Genomic DNA, 21,917 nt, shown 5'->3' on the forward strand with positions numbered 1-21,917 from the left:
TGTACATAACATGCATCACCTGAATTCACATGATCTAGAGTTACCTTAGATCTTGCAAGATTTGCAAATGAGAAGCAATAGGGTTTTATATTAGTTCTGATTGTCTATTGGGCTATCATAGGTTATATGTTTTTTTCATTTTCTATGGCAAAAACTCCAACTTCAGTGGAATTTATGTGATGTGTTCTAATCATTTGAATTTGGCTAATGAATGCTTTTTTCTTTCATCAGAAGTTTAGCAGTAGTACTAAAATATTAATAAAAAAGAAAAGGGAAAGAAAAAATACTTTACATACATCATTCAGCTGTATTGCTAATTATAGATATAGATATAAAAGATAAACGGCATTTTGTCAAAAGTATTTTTGTCTACATTTTATACCTCATCCTTGGTTTTCCAAGCTTGGCATGGAATGCTTCTCATACAGAATTAATTTGAAATGCTGCATATTTATTATCATAATCATCATATTCAAAATAAAAAATATATGTACCGCCTTCAAGTTGATTCCAACTTATGGTGACCCTATGAATAGGGTTTTCATGAGGCTGAGAGGCAGTGACTGGCCCAAGGTCACCCAGTGAGCTTCATGGCTATGTGGGGATTTGAACCCTAGTCTCATTTTGTTCTCACAACAACCCTGTGAGATAGTAGGTTAGACTGGCCCAGGCAGGGTTATTCAGTGAGCAAAAATGATGCAAATAGGATCTCTTTTAATTGTGCTATCGACCTGCTTACTTCCACTCTGACTGGGGCATCTTGCAGCATGGGGAAGAGATGGGGGCACATCACAGCTGAAGTTCACCCATATAGGAGCATTATCTCTTGTTTATTCAGAGACGCCTGTTGCAGGTTTTGCTGCTGAGAGCAGCAGTCAGTTAGTGCGGCCACTTGAGTCACAGCTTGTTGATCCTGAGGAGGCAAAACTAGAAAGTGAGGTTCAGAAAGGAGGCTCTGTGCATGAGGAGGAGGAGGGCATGAAGCAGTGCCAGTTGCCCACAGCCACATCTGCAGAACAGCAAGTACCATGGTTTGGCTTTGAGAAAGCTTGTACATTTGTGAGCCAGAGTGGGAAAAATGTTGTTGTACAATGCAATTACTGCCTTCCAAGGATCAAAAATCTGAGATCAGCTGTTTCCTCCTCATCCAATGTGAAGAAACATTTTGAGGTAAGCCTTTGTCATGCTGGTCCTCAAAGAGTGTCCATTGTCTATTTATGTTTAAACTCTTCCATTTTTTCTTGGATTCATGCTTTGTTCTTCTTCCTCAGAGGGCACACCCTGAGAAGCTGAGAGCAATTGAAGAAGCAATAAAGGCAAGGAAACGTGGCCTTCTTGAACCAATGCATGACACCCCTCCTCCCAAAATGCTGAAGCAGCAGCAGACAACCCTTGAGAGGTGGGGATCTGCCAGGGAGCCTGTCACCCAGAGCAATCTCGACAGGAGAATTATTGATTTCATTGCAGAGGAGACATTACCACTTCAGACTGTGGACAAACCATCATTCATTAATCTGGTTCGCATTGGACTCCCCAAAGATCTCACCATCATATGTGCCAAGACTCTGAGAGACAGAATTGAGAAGAGAGCATGCCACATGAGAGAAACTCTTGCAAACCGAATGGGTGCTGTGGCATATATAGCAACCACTGCAGATTGTTGGACCAATGGCAAGAAGAGTTACTTTGGGGTAACAGCCCACTGGATCAACCCAACTACCCTGAAACGTGAGGTCAGGGCCTTGGCTTGTAAGCGTCTGAAGGGGCGCCATACATATGATGTCCTTTCAAAAGCACTGCATGATGTACATGTGCAGTACAGGATCCACAACAAAGTTATGTGCACTACTACAGACAATGGCTCCAACTTTGTGAAAGCGTTCAGAGTTTTCATGGCCAAAGAACCAGTGGAAGCTGCAGGCACCAGTGACGATGATGGTGATAACCAGGAGGAGGAGGAGGCTGAGGTGGAGTTTGTGCCTATCTGTGAGATCCTGGACACAGGACCTGAGGCAGAGGAAGAAGCTGCAGACTCAGGAGAGGATTTTGTTTTACCACCACACCAGAGATGTGCTAGCCACACCCTCAACCTTGTGGCAACACAAGACATAGAGGCCATGCTTTCTGATTCCTCCAAAAGTAGTCTTCTTGGTCCTTTCAAGAAACAGTTTCGTTCCTTGATGGGAAAGTGCAGCAAGTTGTGGTCCAAGCAGAACCAGTCAGCCCAGATTTCTGAGTATATCCATGCGCAATGTGGTGTGTATCTGAAGGTACCGAATAAGACCAGGTGGAATTCCACCTTTGATGCGTTGAAGCAACTACATGAGCTCCTGTCAACTGTGCCACTAAAAATGCATGCCATAATGGACCGCTGCTCCTTGTCCAGGATCACAGCTGCTGAGATTGAAGTGGTACAGGAATACACAGAGATTATGGAGCCACTAGCCCAGTCCCTAGATATCCTGCAACGGAAGAACAGCATGTTCATGGGGTATTTGCTACCAACGCTCTGCAATCTGGACCACAAGTTAGAAGGACTGGAAAACAAACCTGAGAGGTACACATACTGTTTTCAGCTGCTGAGAGGTGTGCGCGAAGCCCTAAGAAAGCGGTTTGCAGCTATCTGGGAGGACAAGAGGCTTCTTCTGGCAGCCTGCCTACACCCTCGCTTCAAACTAGATTGGCTGGAATCGTGTCAGGCCACCACCCATACCAACAAGTAAGAACATTAGGGAAGCCCTTTGGGTGGATTACTCCAAGGGAAATGCTGTCTCAAGGGAGGCATCAGAGGGCTTAAGGTGGTAGGCAGGGGCTGGGCCTTTTCTTCCTGGGGCTCCTCATCACAACCTTGGGTTGCTGCAGGTAATCCTTAAGGGTCTGCTGTGCTGCCCCATGAGTGTGGTGACTTGGTCACCTTCCTACCTTCCATGTCATCATCCACAGGCTCAGGCTGGACCCTGAACCAGGGGACATGACAAGCATCAGGAAATGAAGAGCAGATGATGGTTTCCTAACATATATGTGTTAACATATCCTCTCTCTTTCTTAGATACACAATGGAAGCCTTGCTGAAAGCTGAAATAAAGATGGGTGTACTTAATGAGGACAGTGATCAGTCTTCAGATAAAGACCAGGAAGGAGATGACTTAGCAGATGACTTCTTTAACTTTCTGCCCCAGGGCAAGAAGTCAGCAGTGGACACTGCTGAGGAGGAACTGGGGAGGTACCTGAGGTCTCCCAGCAGGGAAGTGTCATCACTCCATGGCTTTCCACGTGTGCTGCGGTGTTTTTTGCAGCACAACACAGGCATGCCTTCAAGCGCCCCAATAGAACGCCTGTTCAGTACTGGTGGCAACATAATGACTGTAAAAAGACATTCCTTGTCTGACATGCTCTTTGAGCATCTTGTTCTTTTGAGACATAACAGAAACATATTATAAAAGCATTTCAAGTGTAAAATTTGATTTCAAGAGTTGGGGTATCTTCATTGCTTGGGGGGATGTGAGATTCTGTTATGCCATTATGTTAATCTTATGGATAAAATTTTTTATTCTACTACCCCCTGTGTGTGTGTGTTTATTTCTAATATTGTTTTAGGCTTCTTAGATGTGCAGCAGCCAAGGCCAGCACCTTGTAGGAGTTTTTAAAAAAAAGTAACTGAAATGTAATTGTAGTGATTACTTTTGAGAAAAAGTAAAGCAATCAGTTACTTTCAGAGCAATTGTAATTATAACGGTAATTACTACTTTTTTGGGCCAAGTAATTGTAACTGTAATTTATTACTTTTTAAAAGTAATCTTCCAAGCTCTGATTTATACATCTATTTTTAAAAGAAGCAAGGCTGGGAGATTTTGTGGAGAGATTGTTCTCTTACAAAACTGGAGGAGACCTTGCTTTTTTATTCAGCTGAGGTTGTGTTTGCATTATTTAGCAGAGAGAATATAAATATATCAGAGAGAAAAAAATCTTCCCCACTCCCCCAATGCAATCCCTTTGTCATAATCAAGTCAATAAATGATGTTAAGAACATAGGTAGAGCCTGTTAGATCAGGCCAATTGCCCATCTGTCCACCATCCTGTTCTCACAGTAGCCAACCAAATGCCCATTATGGGAAGCCTGCAAGCAGGACCCGGGAACAAGAGCACTCTCCCCTCATTTTCCAGAATCTGGTATTCAGAGGCATACTGGCGTAGAGACAAAGCATAGCCATTATGGCTAGTAGCCATCGGTGGGCTTATTCTCCATGAATTTGTCTAATCTTCTTTTAAAGCCATCCAAATTGGTGGTCATCACTGCCTCTTGTGGGAGGGAATTCCATAATTTAACTATGTACTATGTGAAGAAGTACTTTCTTTTGTCTGTCCTTCCAACATTCAGCTTCATTGGATGTCCACAAGTTCTAGCGTTGAGGGGGAAAAACTTTGATCTATCCACATTCTCCACGCCATGCATACTTTTATACACTTCTAACATGTCACCTCTGACTCGCCTTTTCTTTAAACTAAAAAGCCGCAAATGCTGCAGCCTTTCCTCATTGGCGAGTTGCTCCATTCCCTTGCTCATTTTGGTTGCCCTTTTCTGAAACACAGTATGTTTTTTGAGGTGAAGCAACCAGTATCCCCAGTACACAGTCTTCCAAATGCAGTCACATCATATTAAAAGGATTTTAATATTTTATTTTTATTAAAAACAGTTTATTAAAGCATTCAATTTTGCACTTAAAAAGCCTTCCACAGGATGATTCAAAATATGTGGAATGAAATAATAACCTATTAGCTTATTTTCAGTATTGTGGAAATTTGCAATACAATGTAAAACCACAATGGGAAGTTTTTTTGGGGGGGGGGGACCATATATCTCAACACTACTCTAATTGGACGAGCATTTCAGTTACCAAACGCTGGTTTTGGCCATCAAAATATCTGGAAAACCAGCATATGGCAGGTTTTCTGCAAGGAAAAAATATGTAACATACCTCTAACCCCCGCACCCTTCAATTAACCTTGTACGTTTCTTACACAGGATTTACACTACAACAGGCACACATCACCCACACACACGGTTATGTGATGTGATAGCATGCTCGTACCTCACTCACACGGGACACTTGTGCACGTACATGCAGGCACAGGCAAGTCCCTTGCAGTTCCAAACATAACATACACACATGAAATCACAAGAACTCGCCCGCACGAGACACCACCCACACCGCGCATGCATATACGAAAGGGAGGAGGCACGATACACATGCACCCGAGAAACCACAATCAGGCACTTAAAAAAAAAAACAGGTACACAAAAGTCCCGCACGTTAATTTAGTCCAGATCGGGCGTAGCCCACATCGTGGACAGCGCAAGGGTTGCAAAATCCTGAAAAGAAAGCCATGGGCAAAGCTGGCTCATCGCCACCTCCGCAACAGGCGACATTGAATCCTCTCTCATTCCAAGGTGCATCAAAGTACACCTTAGGAGGCGCCCGGAGGAGGCCGGGGGACGATGGGTGGAGATGGTGGGGTGAAGCTCTGCGCACTCGCCCCCTTGCATGCCTGCATGGACAGAACGGAGGGGGAGAGGAGGGAAAGGGGGCGGTATTTTTCCTTTCGGCTGTGGCGGCTGCCGCTGCAGTTTTTCTGGTCCGAGGCAAGAGCTGCCTGCCGCCCCCGAAACCTCCCACGCGCGGCAGCAGCTCGGAGCCGCCGCCGCTGTTCCATTGTAAATCCGGCGGCGTGGGAGGCAATTCCGTGCCAGAGGCTCAGCGCCGAGGCGCGCAGAGAGAGGAGAGGAGGAAAAGGGGGGCAGGGGAACGGAGACGCTCCGAGGGACGGAAGCAGAAAGCCGTCCGGGTGGACAGGCTCCGTCCGACGCCCTGCGATCCCTCTCGTGCGCGCTCTCCTCGCCAGGAAGGCGCCGTCGCCGCCACCACCAGCGAGGCGAAGGAGGCCTTGGGTCCATGCCCCACGGTCACGCCCACCGGGCTCAGAAGGAATCCAGCAACGCCGTGAGATCGCAGCGAGGACCGAGTGAGTGAAAAAGTAAGGGGGGGGGAAGGGGAAAGTGCCGCCGCGGGCGAGCAGCAGGGGAGGGCAGGGCAGGGCAGAGACATTGGAAGCCGCTTACCCCGAGGGGAGGGGAGGGGAAGGTCGCCAGGCAAGGCTTACATGGGAGAGGTGTCCCTTGTCGTCCTCCTTTCTCTTCTCCCCTCCCCTCTCTTCAATTAATTGCCTGCTTAGATCTTTGCTGAGTAGTAAAGTGCAGGAGCCAGTAGTGAAAATATATATTACACGGGGAGAGAAGAGGTGCCGGGGTTCAAGCCTTGCCGGAGTCAACGCCTTCTAACTAGGGCCGCTTGGGTTGCTTCCTGCCAGCAGAGGAATGTGGGGCCTTGCGGTTCAATGGATTCTGCACATGCTCAGAGACATTCCTATCTTCTGTGGTTTTCTTTTTATTGCCGTTCATGATCTCCAGACAGGATCTGAAGCTGAGCTTTCCCCCCCCCTTCTCTCAAATTAAGCCTGACTGGAGAGGGGTGTGCGTGGTATTTCTAAGGCTACCTTCATACACCCATCGAACCACGCTTTTGAATATACGAATCTGGGGAGGCAGGGCTAAGTATAGAGCCGAATGTCAGGCTGATATTTGGAAGATGGGAAGGTGAGGGAAATCCTTCCTGGGCTCCTTAAAAAGGGGTTGGAAGGATTGATGCTAAGGTGAAGGGAGCAGAATGTCCCCATAAACTCCCCAGTCTTTAATCTTTCTTCCAGAAGAGGCAGCTGTATCCGCAAGAGTATTGGCAAGAAGGGTGACGTGGGAGGAGGGCAATGAAGTTATGAGCAAGCTAGTGCCTTCCCCCACCCCCACTCCGCAAACTTCATGACCTCCCCCTTGCATTCCCCCCACTGGATCACCCACGTTCCCACATTCCTGTGCTTCTCGGTATATAACATTGCTCCAGGGGGGAAAAAAGGATATCCCAGCTTTCACAACTGAGCGGTGGCCAAGGTGCACTGACTCCACCTCAGGCCATTGCACCTCCAATGCCTTTATGGTCTGGCCTGGGGAGGGCCCCCCAATGTTCATGCGCAAGAGAAGATAAAGAGTAAGGAGTGGGTGTACGGTGTGTGTGTGTGCATGTGCGCATATTGGAGATGAGGGCAGCCCAGGAACATGTTTCTGTGTGTGACCTGTTTCTAATCTGCAGAGCAGGTCCAAATTGTGTGTGTGTGTTTGAAGTGCTTTTTGTTGTAGTGCAGGTGGAAGATCCCATTGGGGCTTTGGTAGAGCAGCAGCTGGGAATATAGTTGTATTTTGTTCCTTCGATTCAGGCATTTCTGGTTTGAAGTGAAGGGGCAAGGGCTGCATGGAGCAGTCTGAGAGCAAGGTTGGTTTCAGCCTGATCTGGGTTATGATGGAAGGATAGAACATACATTGATTCAGGGCTGACCCATGACATTTTTGCTGCCTGAGGTAACGTGCAAAATGGCACCACCATCACACCGATTTTCTATTCCATGTACTCCCCTCTTCCCCACCACCAGTTCCAAACAGATTTATTGTTGAATGCACAGGGCAAGCCCACATGGCATGAATGCTTCCCCACTCCCCAGCATCTGCTCCCTGAGGCAGTTGCCTCACTTAGCCAAGTGGTAGAGCCGGCCCTGTGTACATAAGGAACAGAGGAATCTGGGTTATAGGGAGTCAGATCATTGGATTGGTCCATCTAGCTCAGAATTGTCTACCTCAACTGGCAGCTGTTCGCCAGGGTTTCAGACAGAGGATGGGCAAGGATGCGAGGAGGGCAAGCAGCTCGCTCTTCATGAGGTGAGCCAGCCCTACTAGGAGATTCTGCAGATTGAACATGAGACTTCCTGCATGCAAAGCAGATGCTCTGCCATTTCTGTGCAGTACCATTTCTCTACTGAATGTCAGCGTGTAACGCATGTAGATTTCACTGAATGGGCTGAAGCCACAGTGCAGAAGGAGAACATGAAGGTGAGAACTTCACTTTGATGGGAAGATTGCAGTGCACTATGGTTCTAGGTGGCTGGATAGGATGTGTGTACCCAAGATGACGCTCATTTATTCCAGATAAATTCAACCAGAATAAATACCACACCCTGGTCCCATGTCCACAGTCACTAATGCGGATCAGAGTCATAAGGTTGTATTCAATACGGTGTTAAAGCAAACTTTCCATCAGCGCAAGGATTTTTCCTAGCGCAGTGGAACATTCTCCCCCTCTCCTTTTCCTGCTCATCCCCTAAAGTCTGGTAACTCTCTCTGTGGACTAGTTCACACAAATAAGTGGTGTGTGTTTGTGTTTCTTTTTATGTGAATCAGGCCTTTAACCAAACGGATTGTGTATACAAATGAAACATTGTTGTGAGGCAACAAGCATTATCAAATGTTTTCAGCTTTCACACCTATCCTGTGTCTTCTTTTTCTCCCCCTGCTTTGATCAACTGTGGGGTGGGGGAGGGTGGCAGCAGGTGTGGTCACATTCCCTCCGTTTCAGCCACCTTTTCTCATTGCTCCCTCTGTCTATGCTGCAGGCCGCAGGCTATGGCCTTGTCCCTGCCTCGCACCCTGGGCGAACTCCAGCTGTATCGTGTTCTGCAGAGAGCCAACCTCCTCTCCTACTATGAGACCTTCATCCAGCAGGGTGGTGACGATGTGCAGCAGCTCTGCGAAGCAGGTGAAGAGGAGTTCCTGGAGATCATGGCCCTGGTTGGCATGGCAACCAAGCCGCTCCATGTCCGGCGTCTCCAGAAGGCCCTGCGGGAGTGGGCCACCAATCCTGGGGTCTTTAATCAGCCAGTACCTTCCATTCCTGTAAGCAGCATACCCCTCTTCAAGATCTCCGAGTCAGGGGGGCGCAAGTCCCTGACCAATGGGCACATTAGCCCTGGAGAGGTCCTCGGGAAAGCCATCGGTACCTCCCCTGCCAAGAGCCCCTCGGATCCAAGGGAGAAGCTATCCCCCTTGCCGGCAATTCAGTGGGGTAATCCGGAGTCAGAAGAGGAAGGGGGGGCATCCTCACCCAGTGAGCAACCCCCATCCACAGAGCATCTGGATCCGGAGCTGGTCCAGGCAGTGTCAGATAGTGTGGATCGTCTCCTGCGCACCTGCCCCCGTGGTGGTGGTGATACAGAGCTGAGAACCCTCATGAAGCTGAACAAGAAGCTGGCAAAAACAGTGGGACACATTTTCCGGATGGACAACGGAGACCCTCGCAAAGAGGAAGAGGTCCGGCGCCATAGCGCTATCTATGGACGAGGCGAGGCCCGGCGATGCGAGGGCAAGCAGCTCACGCTTCATGAGGTGAGCCAAGGAACGAGGGGTAGGAGAAAGGATTAGTCAGCCCCTGTTCTGTACCACTTATGGGCTACTCTGCATCAAAGTGCCAAAAGGGAGCTAATTCATCTCCAGTGTTTTGCAGCACAACAGCCCCGTGAAATGCATGAAGGGATAAGACAAGGACAGGGGATCTTTTTCAGCCTGAGGGCCCCATTCCCTTCAAGACAGCCTCCCAAGGGCCACATGCCAGTGGTGGGCAGGGCCAAAGGCAAAAGTGGGCAAAGCAACAAATGTAACCTTACCGTTTGTACTGTAGGCTACTTTCTGTACACGCTCACACACCCGTTTCTAGGCAAGCAAGGAATGCATTCCAGCCAGGCAGAAATATTAGGGGTGTGAAGCAGGGCCAGCTAGGGGTGTGGCCTGGGGAAAGTTCCGAGGGCCAGATAAAGAGGTCTGGAGGGGTGCATTTGGCCCCCAGGCCTCAGGTTCTGCAAGGGGAGTGCATGTTTGCTGGTTTTGTATTGTTTTGTTTTTAAAATGGGGATTATGGACCCCAGCCCTGGAGAGGGAAAAAGTCATAGAAGAGTCTTTATGTAGGCTGGCTTGGATCCAGACTTCCTCTTTCATGAATGGGAGGGTTTTTGATCAAGGAGGATCCTGCGGGTGGAAGGACTGTGGGAGGTGATTTCACACCCACAAAAAATCCCTTTCTTCTGCAGCCCATTGTGGCATCTGCTGTGCTATTCTGAAAGCTCCCCCAACCCTGGAGAGCAAGGGAATGAGCAAAAATGGCTTCCCATCTGCTTTCCACCAGCAGGAGCATCTCATCAACAGAGTTCTCTTCCCTTGATCTCTGGAGCCAAGCCATTAACAACAACAACAACAAAAATTCATGAAATACCAATTTGGGGTTGCTACAGACTGTGGAATTAGGCTAGCTGTTCTTTGTTTTTCCCCTCCCTCCTTTCATCCCCCAAATTTAAAAGACTACAGCCCCCTCTCTCCTCCCCACATCATTGTTATAGTGGGGAAGGCTTGTAAAGGGCTTACCTTTAAAAGAATGGTCAAACTGGTATGTGCTTGCAGGCAGTGTGTAGGCATCGCTCATCCCCTGTGATGTCACAGCTGCTAGCCCAGAGGAAGTCAAGGTGGTGCCCTCCAGATGTCATTGGAGAATGACTCCCACCGTCCCTGTCCATTAGCCATGCTTGCTGGGCCTGATGGGAGATGGAGTCTAACAACAACATTGGGAGGGCACCATGTTGGCTACCCCTGCACCAGCCTATGAAGACCCCTGTGCACAAACAGTCCAGCCTACGCTCGGATGCTCTCGCCGTGGGTTGTGGGTTGTGTTTCGAGTGCTGAGAAAATGCAGCTTTCCCATCCAGCCAAGAAGAAACATGTCAGACTTCCCATTACACTTCAGCAATTATTTCGATTGTGTGGGAAAAACTTGTAATATATATCTGTTCTTTTAGAAAGAAAAAACCCCAAATATTTTTTTCTGAGGTGGAATATGGGAACGTAGGAAGTTGCCTTATACTGAGTCAGACCGAATTGGTGCATCTCGTTCAGTGTTGTCTACATTGACGGGCAGCAGCTCTTCGGGGTTTCAGGCAGGGCTCTTTCCCAGCTGTACCTGGAGATGTCAGGGATTGAATGTAGGAGCTTCTGCATGCAAAGCAGACACTTTACCCCTGAGCTACGCCCCCCTGCCCAACCACCTGCATTTAACCTGGTGGTTATCCTGCAGAAGCCTCCACATGTCCATCCATGTAGCTGTCCTTCTCTCTTCGTTGATCTCCTTCTCTTTGCTCATTGGCTCCCCCAGAGTTTCCCGCCTGTCTCTCAGAGGTAGCTGCAACTCCCATCATCCCTGTCCATTGGCTGTGGTAGCTGGGGCTGACAGGAGATGGAGTCCAACGATATCCAGAGAGCACCACGTTGGCTACCCTTGCTACCTCAAGAGCCATGCTTTTGCTACATAGCCTTGGGGAGTTAATATCCTCACAGCTTCTGTGTCTGCTCCTTCCCCAGAGAATCACTCTGTTCCCTCTGTTCTCCCAGCTCACCATCAATGAGGCTGCCGCACAGTTCTGCCTGCGGGACAATTCCCTGCTGCTGCAAAGGGTGGAACTCTTCTCGCTCTCACGCCAGGTGGCCCGGGAGAGCAGCTACTTGTCTTCACTTAAGGGATCCAGGTGAGAACCAAACCCTCCTGTTCTTGCTAGTGATAGTGCCCCTGGGGATTCCTCAAAGCGAGGCTGTGACCTCCTGCACCCGTGCGGTATCGTTGCTGGAGGGGAAAGATGGGTGAGCAGGCAGCATAAAGGTGTTGCATGGCGGGCTGGCCTTTCCTTTGACTCAAACACTCTCCAGCTGTCCCTTCCAGGCTGAGGGTGGGTAGACAGTCAGTACCTACATGCTTAAAAAAAAATGTGCCAGAACTCATGTCTGTCTGACAACACTGTTTTCTAGTCTAGAAGCCCAGTCCCCTAATTCCTGATAGGTAAGGACTCTTTACCATTACTGTCAGAAGAAATGCACTCAGCTCTTGTTCACGGGTACTTCTGCTATATTTTTTTCTTATTATCTTTTTGAACCCCTGACATCAAAACCAGAGGTCTGGGCTGAGCTTCCTGAGTCCTCGTACAAAGTGAGCTCCGCAGAGGGGTATCCAGCTGTGCTAATGATCTCCCCACTGGCAGAGCCTTTTCTGTGGTGGCTCCCCAGCCTTGGTGTAACATTACAGTCTTTTCCACCCCAATTTAAGACTTCCTTGTTTGCCCAGATATTTGAAAGGGTTTACATTTGTCTTTGAGTTGTTGTTTTTTTGGCTTCTAGCTATTGTCTGTTAGGTTTTACTGTTTTACAATGGGTTATGTGTTGCTTTTATTGTATTTTATTGTTATATGTTTGGATGAAAAACAGTTTAGAAACTTTTAAAGCCAATAAATATATTCCTGCTGTTCCAAATAGTATCTCAGGCATCCCAGAAATGGGCTGGGCCCTGTTTGGCAGCTGGAGTTAACCCAGCTCTGACTATGCTGAACATGCCCAAGCTGTCACTCTCAGTGCCCATGGCCCTTGCTGCTTCTTTGCCTCACAGAATGGCCCATTGCAGATGTAAAGGACTCGGTTGTTTGGCATTAAAGGTTAGGGTCTTGCTTGAGCCTTGGGCTTGCAAACATCCCCTTCGCATCCCTCTTCCCCTCCTGCAAGTGTGCAAGGAGGAGATAAAGAACTTCTGCTTCTACTTCTTGAACTAGTCACAGTTCCCTCTTGTGTCCAAAGATGGGCAACTGTGGTTTGTTCTGATTGTGATAAGTTACCAAACCAGGGCATCAAACCACAAATGACAATTTCCCAATGTGGCAGGGAACTGTGGCTGCTTCGAAAATGAAAGCTGTTGAACTCGTGTGTGTGAAAAGAGGAGAGCACAAATCCAGTCCCCACTGCAATATGTTCTTGTGGCTTCCCATTACGTCTGAATCAGTGGGTTGCTTAATTGGCAACAAGAGCTTACCGTTGTGATTTTGTAGGTGCCCAGTTTCTCATTTAAACAGATCCTCAGCTGCTATGCTTGCAACGTTAGCATGACAGCAGCTGCTCAGGCTGGAGATTTCTGTATGTGCTAAACCTGCACTTGCAGGTGAAGCAGTCCAGTTTTCATGCAGGAATACACGTAACGTCATATGGCTGAGTTCTTCTTCACAACCCAGCAGAATGTTTACAGTCGTCTCCTTTAATACCCTTTTGGCTTCCTCAGTGCCCAAGATAGGGGTAATTTCCTGGACCGTAATATAGCAAAGTGTTCTGACTCCACAGTGTCTTTTGTCCTCAGACTGCATCCAGATGAGACTGGTGCTGGGCAAGCCAAGCGGTTCAAGCGGGAGGTAAGCTGTAGAGCCAAGCTCAGTTGTGTGCGCATGCATGATTGCTAAGACAAATGAATACGAAGCCCTGTGGATACCGAAAGAAAGTGCAATGTAAATAATGGTAATGATGTTCGTGTTCATAGAGATTGGTAGATATATGATACAGACTGATCGGGGAGGACCAGTTGCTCAGTGTTAAAGCATTCCAAAGATCCCTTGTTTAATCCCCAGCATTTCCTGGTACAGGAGAGAAAGCCTTTCTGTCTGAAACCCTGGATGCTGTTGCCAGTTAGGATAGAGAGAGGGCTGAGCTCGATGGACCAGTGATGTGACTCAGTCTAAAGTAGGTTCCTATGTTCCTGTGCTTTACCCTGGCTGCCAGTCTCACACCTCCTCCCTCCCCCTTCCCCCCATTTGGCTCATGATCCCAAGGACAGTCCCATTTGATGCTCCTTAGACACTTTTCCACCTTGCAAGCCACTCTGCTCTTCAGTCCTCTATGACAGGGGCCCAGAGAATGGGTTGGCAACACCAGAGCCTGCTGCAGCCAAGCAGCATTGACTGGATCAATGAGCTAGACAGGAGACCCCAGAAAGTCCTATGCAATATACATTATATATGTATAATAAATATTTTTTTTGGTTTGGTTTTTTTTAAAATCTTCCATGATATAGCAGTAGGGGGCTTTGGCAGAGTTCTCCCCAGATGTACCTCTGGTGATCACTTCTGCCTGCTTCTGCCTTTGCTCACACATGGGGAGTGCACGATAAGGAAAGGTCTTTACCAAAGCCCTGGTCGCAGTCTACGCATGCGCATGTGTTAAAGACCTCTGTGCCCATGCCTTAGGTTGCTCAGGAGTGCTATAGGTCCTTTGCTCATTTCAAAATATGACCTCTGTAAGATGACTTGCCCATCAGGGGTGCATGTCATGTGCATCTGTGGTGTGTTTTCAGTAATTAGGAGAGCCCAGGGCAAGTTCACATAGATATCTACTGAACACGACTATATGCCATGGCTGTGTATGCTTGTCTGTGTTTATGCATGTATATTCATGTATGTATGTATATATGTGTGTGTACATGCTATCAAGCATATATATGCTCTTGTGTTCACTGACATTTCCAAGTTTGTGGCTGAGGTGCCCAAATCACTGCACTTTTTGGAAGCTCATTAGCGTGTAGGTTTGCATTGTTTTGATAGGTTTGCATAGCTGTGACCCAGAGAACCTGTCTGTGTTTTTAATAGCCATAGAAGGGTGAAGGAGAATGCAGTAACAGCTGTTCCGATTATACAGAAATGGCTTCTCTTACTCCCCAGTTCCTCTCCCTGTCTTATTGCCCACCCTACCATCCTGTTTCCTATGGGTACCAAATGGGATGACATGAGAACGCCCCTTGCTCCTTCAGGCAGGAGCCAAGGGTCAGCAACAAGATTGTGGATGAGGCAGCCGATTTGACATGTATAACTGAGACTGGGGTGGGTGAGCAGGGAGGAGTCGGTCTCTCCCAGCTATACCCACTAGGGTACCTGGTTCAGCATCAGGGTAGACCTGAGGGTCGGGGAGGGGGGATTGCCATGGTCTATAGGAGCTCCATCTCCCTCTGTAAGCTTTCTGTCCATGTGACTACTGGTCTGGAGTGTTTGCACCTTGTGCTGGGTCAGCGGGACAGATTGGGGATTCTGTTGGTGTGCTGCCCACCCTGCTGCCCAACAGACTCCCTAGCTGAGCTGACGGAGGTGGTCTCGGGTGTACTGCTGAGATCCCCCAGACTGTTGATTCTAGGGGATGTCAACATTCATGCTGAGGCCGCCTTAACTGGGGCGGCTCAGGATTTCATGGTCTCCATGACGGCCATGGGACTGTTCCAACATGCCACTGGCCCAACACATGTAGCAGGGCATACTCTAGACTTGGGTTTTGCAACTGGAGATGGAGATGTTGATCTGCCACTATTAAACCATCAATCCACCGCCCAGTGGTGCTTTTCAGAGTTGTCTGGGGGCTATTACATGCTAGCCCCAAGGACATGGTAGAACCCTCTGAGGCCCGCTGTAATGAATTTGCTAGGCCCAGGATAAAATCTTAGGTATCTGCCAGGACTTAGACTCCAATGTTATAGCAGGTAAATCAAGCGAGGTATCCAGAGCACAGTCTTGTCCTGGTTTCTTGGATAAGTTTCAGTTGGTACAGCTTGAGGACTTTGACAAGGTGCTTGGACAAGTTCATGCAACCACTTCTGTGCTGGATCCTTGCCCTTCTTGGCTAATAAAAGCTAGCAGGGATGAAACAGCTGGCTGGGCCAGGAAGGTGATTAATGCCTCTTTGCAAGTTGGAGTGGTCCCAGAAAGAGGTGGTAGTGAGACCACTCCTGAAGAAATCTTCGCTGGACCCAAAAAATCTTAATAACTATAGGCCGGTGGCAAATGTTCCATTCCTGGGCAAGGTCCTTGAACGAGTGGTTGCGGGCCAGCTCCAGACACTCTTGGATGAGACCGATTATCTGGATCCATTTCAGTCGGGTTTCAGACCTGGTTTTGGCACGGAAACAGCCTTGGTTGCCCTGTATGATGACCTTTGTCGGGAGAGAGACAGGGGGAGTGTGACTGTGTTGATTCTCCTTGATCTCTCAGCGGCTTTCGATACCATCGACCATGGTATCCTTCTGGGGAGACTGGCTGAGTTGGGAGTGGGAGGTACTGCATTGCAGTGGTTCTGCTCCTACTTGACGGGTCAATTCCAGAAGGTTGTGTTTGGGGAGCACTGCTCAGCCCCTGTGGATTCTCCAGTATGGGGTTCCACAGGGGTCAGTTCTGTCCCCCATGCTGTTCAACATCTACATGAAACCATTGGGCGCGGTCATCTGGAGTTTTGGAGTGTGTTGCCATCAGTATGCTGATGACACGCAGCTCTATTTCTCCTTTTCATCTTCTTTAGGTGGGGCTGTCAATGTGCTGAACTGGTGCCTGGCTGCGACAATGGACTGGATGAGGGCTAATAAACTGAGGCTCAGTCCAGACAAGACTGAGATGCTGCTAGTGGGTGGTTCTTCTGATCAGATGGTGGATGTCCAACCTGTTCTGGAAGGGGTTGCACTCCCCCTGACAGAGCAGGTTCATTGTTTGGGGGTTCTCCTAGAACTATCTCAGTCACTTGAAGCTCAGGTAGCCTCGGTGGCACTGAGTGCCTTCTAGCAACTTCGGTTGGTGGCCTAGCTATGTCCCTATCTGGACAGGGATACCCTGGCTTCAGTTGTCCAAGCTCTGGTAACCTCCAAATTAGATTACTGCAATGCACTCTACATGGGGCTGCCTTTGAGGACAGTTTGGAAAATGCAGCTTGTGCAAAATGCAGCGGCCAGATTGGTAACAGGGACCAGATGGTTCGAACATATAAAACCGATTCTGGCCCGCTTGCACTGGCTGCCTATATGTTTCCAAGCCCAATTCAAGGTGCTGGTTTTAACCTATAAAGCCTTACACAGCTTGGGACCACAATACCTGATGAGATGCCTCTCCTGACACGAACCCACCCGTACACTAAGCTCAACGTCAAAGGTCCTTCTCCGGGTGCCTACTCCAAGGGAAGCTGGGAGGATGGCAACAAGGGAGAGGGCCTTTTCAGTGGTGGCTCCCAAATTATGGAATGATCTCCCCAATGAAGTTTGCCTGGTGCCTACATTATTATCTTTTTGGTGCCAGATCAAGACTTTCCTCTTCTCCCAGGCATTCTAACAGCATGTGCTGAGCTCTGACCCCAGGTCTTTTAACATGTTTATCTGTGCTTCATGGTTTTTAAACTTTGTATGGCTTTAAAATGGTATATTTGTTTTAATGTTCAATGTTTTTAATTTTTGTAAACTGCCCAGAGAGCTTTGGCTACGGGGTGGTATATAAATGTAATAAATAAATAAACAAGAGGGAGGGAGAAATGGAGGGAGAAGGCTGTGACTGCATCCTCCTTTGTGGCTGCAGACCATTCAAGAAACAGGAGAGCAACATGGGCCATAACTTGGCAACATTAGTTTCAAGAACAGGGCAACAGGTACAGCAGCAGGTAGGTACTCTCGGATGTGCAAATCTTCATGGCTTAGAGCCAGTGTGGTGTAGTGGCTAGAATGTCAGATTAGAATCTGGGAGACCAGGGTTCAAATCCCCACTTCACTGCAAAGCTCACCAGGTGACCTTGGATCAGTCACCAACTCACAGGGTTGTTGTGAGGTCAGTGAGGATAATATGGGGGAGAACTATGTACACCACCTTGAGCTCTCTGGAGCAAAGGTGGGATATAAACACAAATACATAAATATTGGTGTGCATTCCTGAATGCATAACTGAAGATGTGTATCTGAAGATGTATATGTTTACGGATACTGTGGTATGCGCATTGAGAACTGTATGCATATCCTAATACACATGCTTGAGGTAAAAACAATGAAGAGTCTTGTGGGATCTAATAGATGAATCAATTAATGTATTATGGCATAAACGTTTGTGCACTAGAGCCCACTTCAGATGCCTGAAGTGTAATTCTCAGGTGCCGGTATATATACACATGGGGCCCACAGTGTGTGTGGAAGAGTAAGCAGTGAGATCAGAAGAAAATTAAATGCAGAATGTGCAGATCATAGTGACAATTCAGTTAGAGCTAGAACGTGTGTGGTATAAGCTTTCCAGCTCTGATTGACTTTTCCCTAGCCAAGTTTGAAGATGGAGAGCGTCCATTCGCCTTTAACTCTCCAGAACTAGCAGGAAATCGAAGCAGACATGGATTCTCCTGCCCTGTCCCCTCTTGGCCCTGCCTTCCCCCACCTCTTCCTCAACCTTCTGTAGCTGATTCCGGGCTCCAGCTATGGCACACAGCAAGCAGTAGAGGGCGGGGCTGGTGGTGATGATGGAGGAGGTGGTGGACTGCAGGGCTAGGGTGGGATCAGACAGGAGATGCTGTGGCGACCTTATCTCTTGCCACATCAGGAGATTAAGGGCCAAACTAGAAAGGACATACAAGCATTTAATGTGCACATTTTAATTTGTCAGTGGTCTCATAATATGTTGAAATTAATTAAAAATCAGCCATGTTCACAAGGTACCTGTAATCCTATTACCGACCTTGCCCCATGCTCTGACCATCTTCTGCAGTTTTAAAGTTAAAAAATTTGCATAGCTGATTTTTAATTAATTTAAGAAATTTAATGTTGGAGTCTGTGATAGTGCAGGCATGCTCAGTAAGAACCGCCAGTGTGCTAAAAGCCAGACTCACAGCTGTTTGGTTTGGCTAATTAGGGGGCCACACCCAGGCCAGATTTTTTCTACTTTAAACAGTCATGACATCTCCCCAAAACTCCTGGGGAGTGTAGTTTGTAAAGGGTGCTGAGAGTTGTTAGGAGACTTCTATTCCCCTGACAGAGCTCCAGCTGCCAGATAACACTTAGCTTCTCTTCTGGTGATTGCAGTTCTGTGAGGGGAATAGGGCATCTCCTAACAACTCCCAACGCTCTTAAGAAACTACAATTCCCAGGATTCTTTGAGGGAAGCTAGGACTGTTGAAAGTGGAACCAGTGTCTGGTGTGGATATGGCTAGGGATAGCTTTGGTTTAAATTTGGGTGAGAGACTACATATGCCTGCTGTAGAATAAAAAGGTGGGGAATCCCCCCCCAAAAATAATGATACTGTTAAACGATGTTTTCCTTTTGGAAAGGAAAGGGGCTTTCCCTCTGTCCAGTGCCCACCCACCCAATCTCCTCTCCCCTCCACCTTCCTCCCTACCCCTCCCCTTCCTCCCCTTTCCTCTCCCCTCCCCGCCCCTCCCCCAGGTCAGTATCACCTGTCCGAAGCTTGATTGCACAGGAGTAGATCCAACTGAACACAAGCATGCGAATGATCAAACCTACCTCCTCTTCTCCTCTCTTCTATCCCTTCCCCCTCCCCTCCTCCTCCCTTCCTCCCCTTTCTCCTCTCTCATGGTCAGTTTCACCTATCCTAAGCATGATTGCATGGGAGTTAAATCCCACTGAACTCAAGCATGCAGATGATCAGACCTGCCTTTTGCCTCCCCTCCCCTCCCCACCTCTTCTCTTCCCTCCCCCTCACATCCTTCCCCCTCTCCCCTTCTCTTCTCCTCTCCCTCTTGGTTAATTTCACCTATCCTAAGCATGACTGTAGGGGCGTAAATCCCACTGAACTCAATGCAAATGATCAGACCTGCCTTTCCCCCCCTCCACTCCTCTTCTCTTCCCCCCTTCCTTCTTCTTCCTCCCCTACCCACTCCAGCCTTCCCTCCCTCACCCTTCTCCTACTCCCCATGTTCAGTTTCATCTATCCTAAGCATGATTGCAGGGGAATAAATCCCACTGAACTCAATAAGCATGCAAATGATCAAACCTGCCCTCCTCCTCCCCCTCCCTTGTGGTCAGTTTCACCTATCCTAAGCACCATCGTAGGGCAGTAAATCCCATTATCCCAGTAAAAGCCATTCTCAGCAAACTTGCATAGGATCCTATTTCTTACCTCCTGGATTAAAAAGCAGAGAAATTCACTAATAGGCAAAAAAAACCCTTGCAGTTTAAGAATGTACCTATAGCCAACAGGTATTTCTATCAAACTTTAAAAAGCAGGGAAATTGGGCAGCTATACTGAATGCACCAGAGGAGCAAGAGACCTGACATATTATACTGCCCTACAAATTTGTCCAAATGCAAAGACAATTTCTTTCACAGTCCAATCCACTTCCTGTGTAGTTTGGAAAAGTTTGGTAACATGTGCCTCTGAGTATATGGTAAGTGGTGGCAACACCTGCCATCAGGACTACATCTCCAGAGATGGAGAATTACATTTTTTGTCAGTTTGTTGGTGTTCTTCTTACTTTGCTTCTTTCCTGTGTTACTACTGTTTCTACAGATAATCTAACCTAGAAAATTACATTTCTCTCATTATTCATCGTAGAAATTTGTGTCAAATGTATTTTTATTAATTTCAAAGCCTTTTTATTGTCATGCAGTGTCATATGATGGTGAAGACAGTCTTTTGTGTTTCACACTGGAGGTTATATTTTGTTTCTATTTTGGGTGCATTAACAGTTGAATCTGAAACTGTAGTTTGATGTAAAATTAGACTGATTACAATATGTTGCTACTTAAGCAATGAATCTAGCTGTTGGGAAAAACAAACTTGACCTGCCGAAGATGCATGTTTTCAGCCTGCTATGCTTAAACCACTTCACTTAAGGAAAGGTGGGTATGGTCAGTTAAAAACACAGAGCACACCTAGAAATTTACTAGAATATATTTCACCTCCCACTGTTTTATCTTATTCAAACTGAGACACTCCCTGTGTCCATTGGAGACTATTCTGCAGAATAGTCAGTGCCACTATTCCACAATTGTTTTTTGAGTTTTTTTTTAGTGTAAATTATGCAAAACATTGCTGTACTTCACATATTCACAGAAACAGAAGCAAAAGAAAATAATTTACTATCGGCAACTTCACTAAAATTGCAAAGTAAATCAAACATAATTAAGTGACTATCAGAACTATATCAACTGTCTTAATATTGTTGCTTCCTGCTAAAACAAGATAAGCACATGTCTTGTTTCTGTTATTCGGGCTGATTACAATTATTGCCACCACTCGTCATATGCTCAGAGGCACGTTACCAAATACTTCCAAACGACACAGGAAGTGGGATTGGACTGTGAAAGACCAACCCAAATTGTGTTTGCATTTTTACAAATGTGTAGAGCAGTAAGAGAAGGTCAGGTCTCCTGCTTCCCTGGTGCATTAACTATAGCTGCCCAATTTCCTTGCTTTCTAAAGTTTGATAGAAATATCTGTTGGCTGTAGGTACGTTCTTAAATTGCAAGGGTTTTGTTTTTTTTTTGCCTCTTAGTGTCTCTTTAAATGGAAGCTGCAGTGAGGGAGGGGGAGGAGCAGGGCTGGAGTGTGTGTGTGGGTTAACCCTTTCCATGCACGCTGTGATCCCACCAAATATCTCTCCCCCTGAAGCACAGGAGGAAAGTTTCTATCATATCAACTTCCAGGCTTCCGGGGGGAATTTCAGCATTAATCCTACACACCACAGCTGCAGCTCTGCTTGGTCGGTGGGTGGGGTGGGGTAGCTGATATTTGCAGATGAAATAACATGCATGTTGAATGCTTGCACACATTTAATGTCACTTAGGAATGAGCAAGAAATTTGATTCAGTTTGCATTTAAAGCTAAATTTATCTTTTCTGCACTTTCTGAAACAACATGAGAACCGAAACACAGCCATCTTTGAAAACTTGCACTTATCCAAATGTTGTGATGCAGTTCTCCAACCAAGCGATGTTGGCAAAATTGCCTATATTAGGGGAAAGTGTACATAAAAATGAATATATGACAAAATAACATACAGACGTGCATTACATTAGCAGAAATTGCTTTCAAAATGTGTACATTAGTCAAAACTGCATATAAAAATGTGTTTAGTTGGAGAAATTCTCAATAAAATGACGGAGAACTTTCGTGAGGATTTTTAAAAATAAAAATTGTGAATTGCTGCAGAAATGTGGAGAACCAAATTTAAGATTGGAAAAATGAAAACTAAAATTGACGGATCTTTTCATCCCTACTTTTAAGTGACTGTTCTCCAGCTTTGAATCCAGCAACCCTAGTGGAGGGAATAGTGTTGACAGTGGAGGCAAAGTTGGTAGCCAAAGGACTTCTACACCCAGCTCTAAATGCCTCCCCTTCCCCCATCCCTGTC

At 47.1% G+C, this 21,917-nt stretch overlaps 2 protein-coding genes across 5 annotated transcripts in view; both read left to right on the forward strand.

Moving 5' to 3' along the window:
* The first annotated feature begins 1,011 nt into the window (after positions 1-1,011).
* Positions 1,012-2,723, forward strand: LOC133382050 (uncharacterized). The gene is made up of 2 exons (XM_061621708.1): positions 1,012-1,170; positions 1,272-2,723. Exon 2 carries the CDS (start codon positions 1,344-1,346, stop codon positions 2,721-2,723), a length of 1,380 nt encoding a protein of 459 aa, XP_061477692.1. The 5' UTR covers positions 1,012-1,170; positions 1,272-1,343.
* Positions 2,724-5,264: 2,541 nt separating this feature from the next.
* Positions 5,265-21,917, forward strand: part of NAB2 (NGFI-A binding protein 2) — a 28,299-nt gene continuing 11,646 nt past the window's right edge. For 3 of the 4 annotated variants that reach the window (XM_061614620.1, XM_061614621.1, XM_061614622.1), the window contains exons 1-4: positions 5,265-6,021; positions 8,551-9,319; positions 11,366-11,499; positions 13,143-13,194. In XM_061614620.1, the coding sequence (XP_061470604.1) occupies positions 5,498-6,021; positions 8,551-9,319; positions 11,366-11,499; positions 13,143-13,194 (1,479 nt within the window). In that variant the 5' untranslated portion in view covers positions 5,265-5,497. Of the gene's footprint in view, positions 6,034-8,550; positions 9,320-11,365; positions 11,500-13,142; positions 13,195-21,917 lie in introns of all 4 variants that reach the window. The other variant, XM_061614623.1, reaches the window with a different exon arrangement.

The sequence above is a fragment of the Rhineura floridana genome, chromosome 3, assembly GCF_030035675.1.
Source record: "Rhineura floridana isolate rRhiFlo1 chromosome 3, rRhiFlo1.hap2, whole genome shotgun sequence".
Taxonomy (NCBI): domain Eukaryota; kingdom Metazoa; phylum Chordata; class Lepidosauria; order Squamata; family Rhineuridae; genus Rhineura; species Rhineura floridana.

Coding starts and splice junctions, on each gene's coding strand:
- LOC133382050 (XM_061621708.1), top strand. CDS start 1,344: ATGCATGACACCCCTCCTCCCAAAATGCTGAAGCAGCAGCAGACAACC.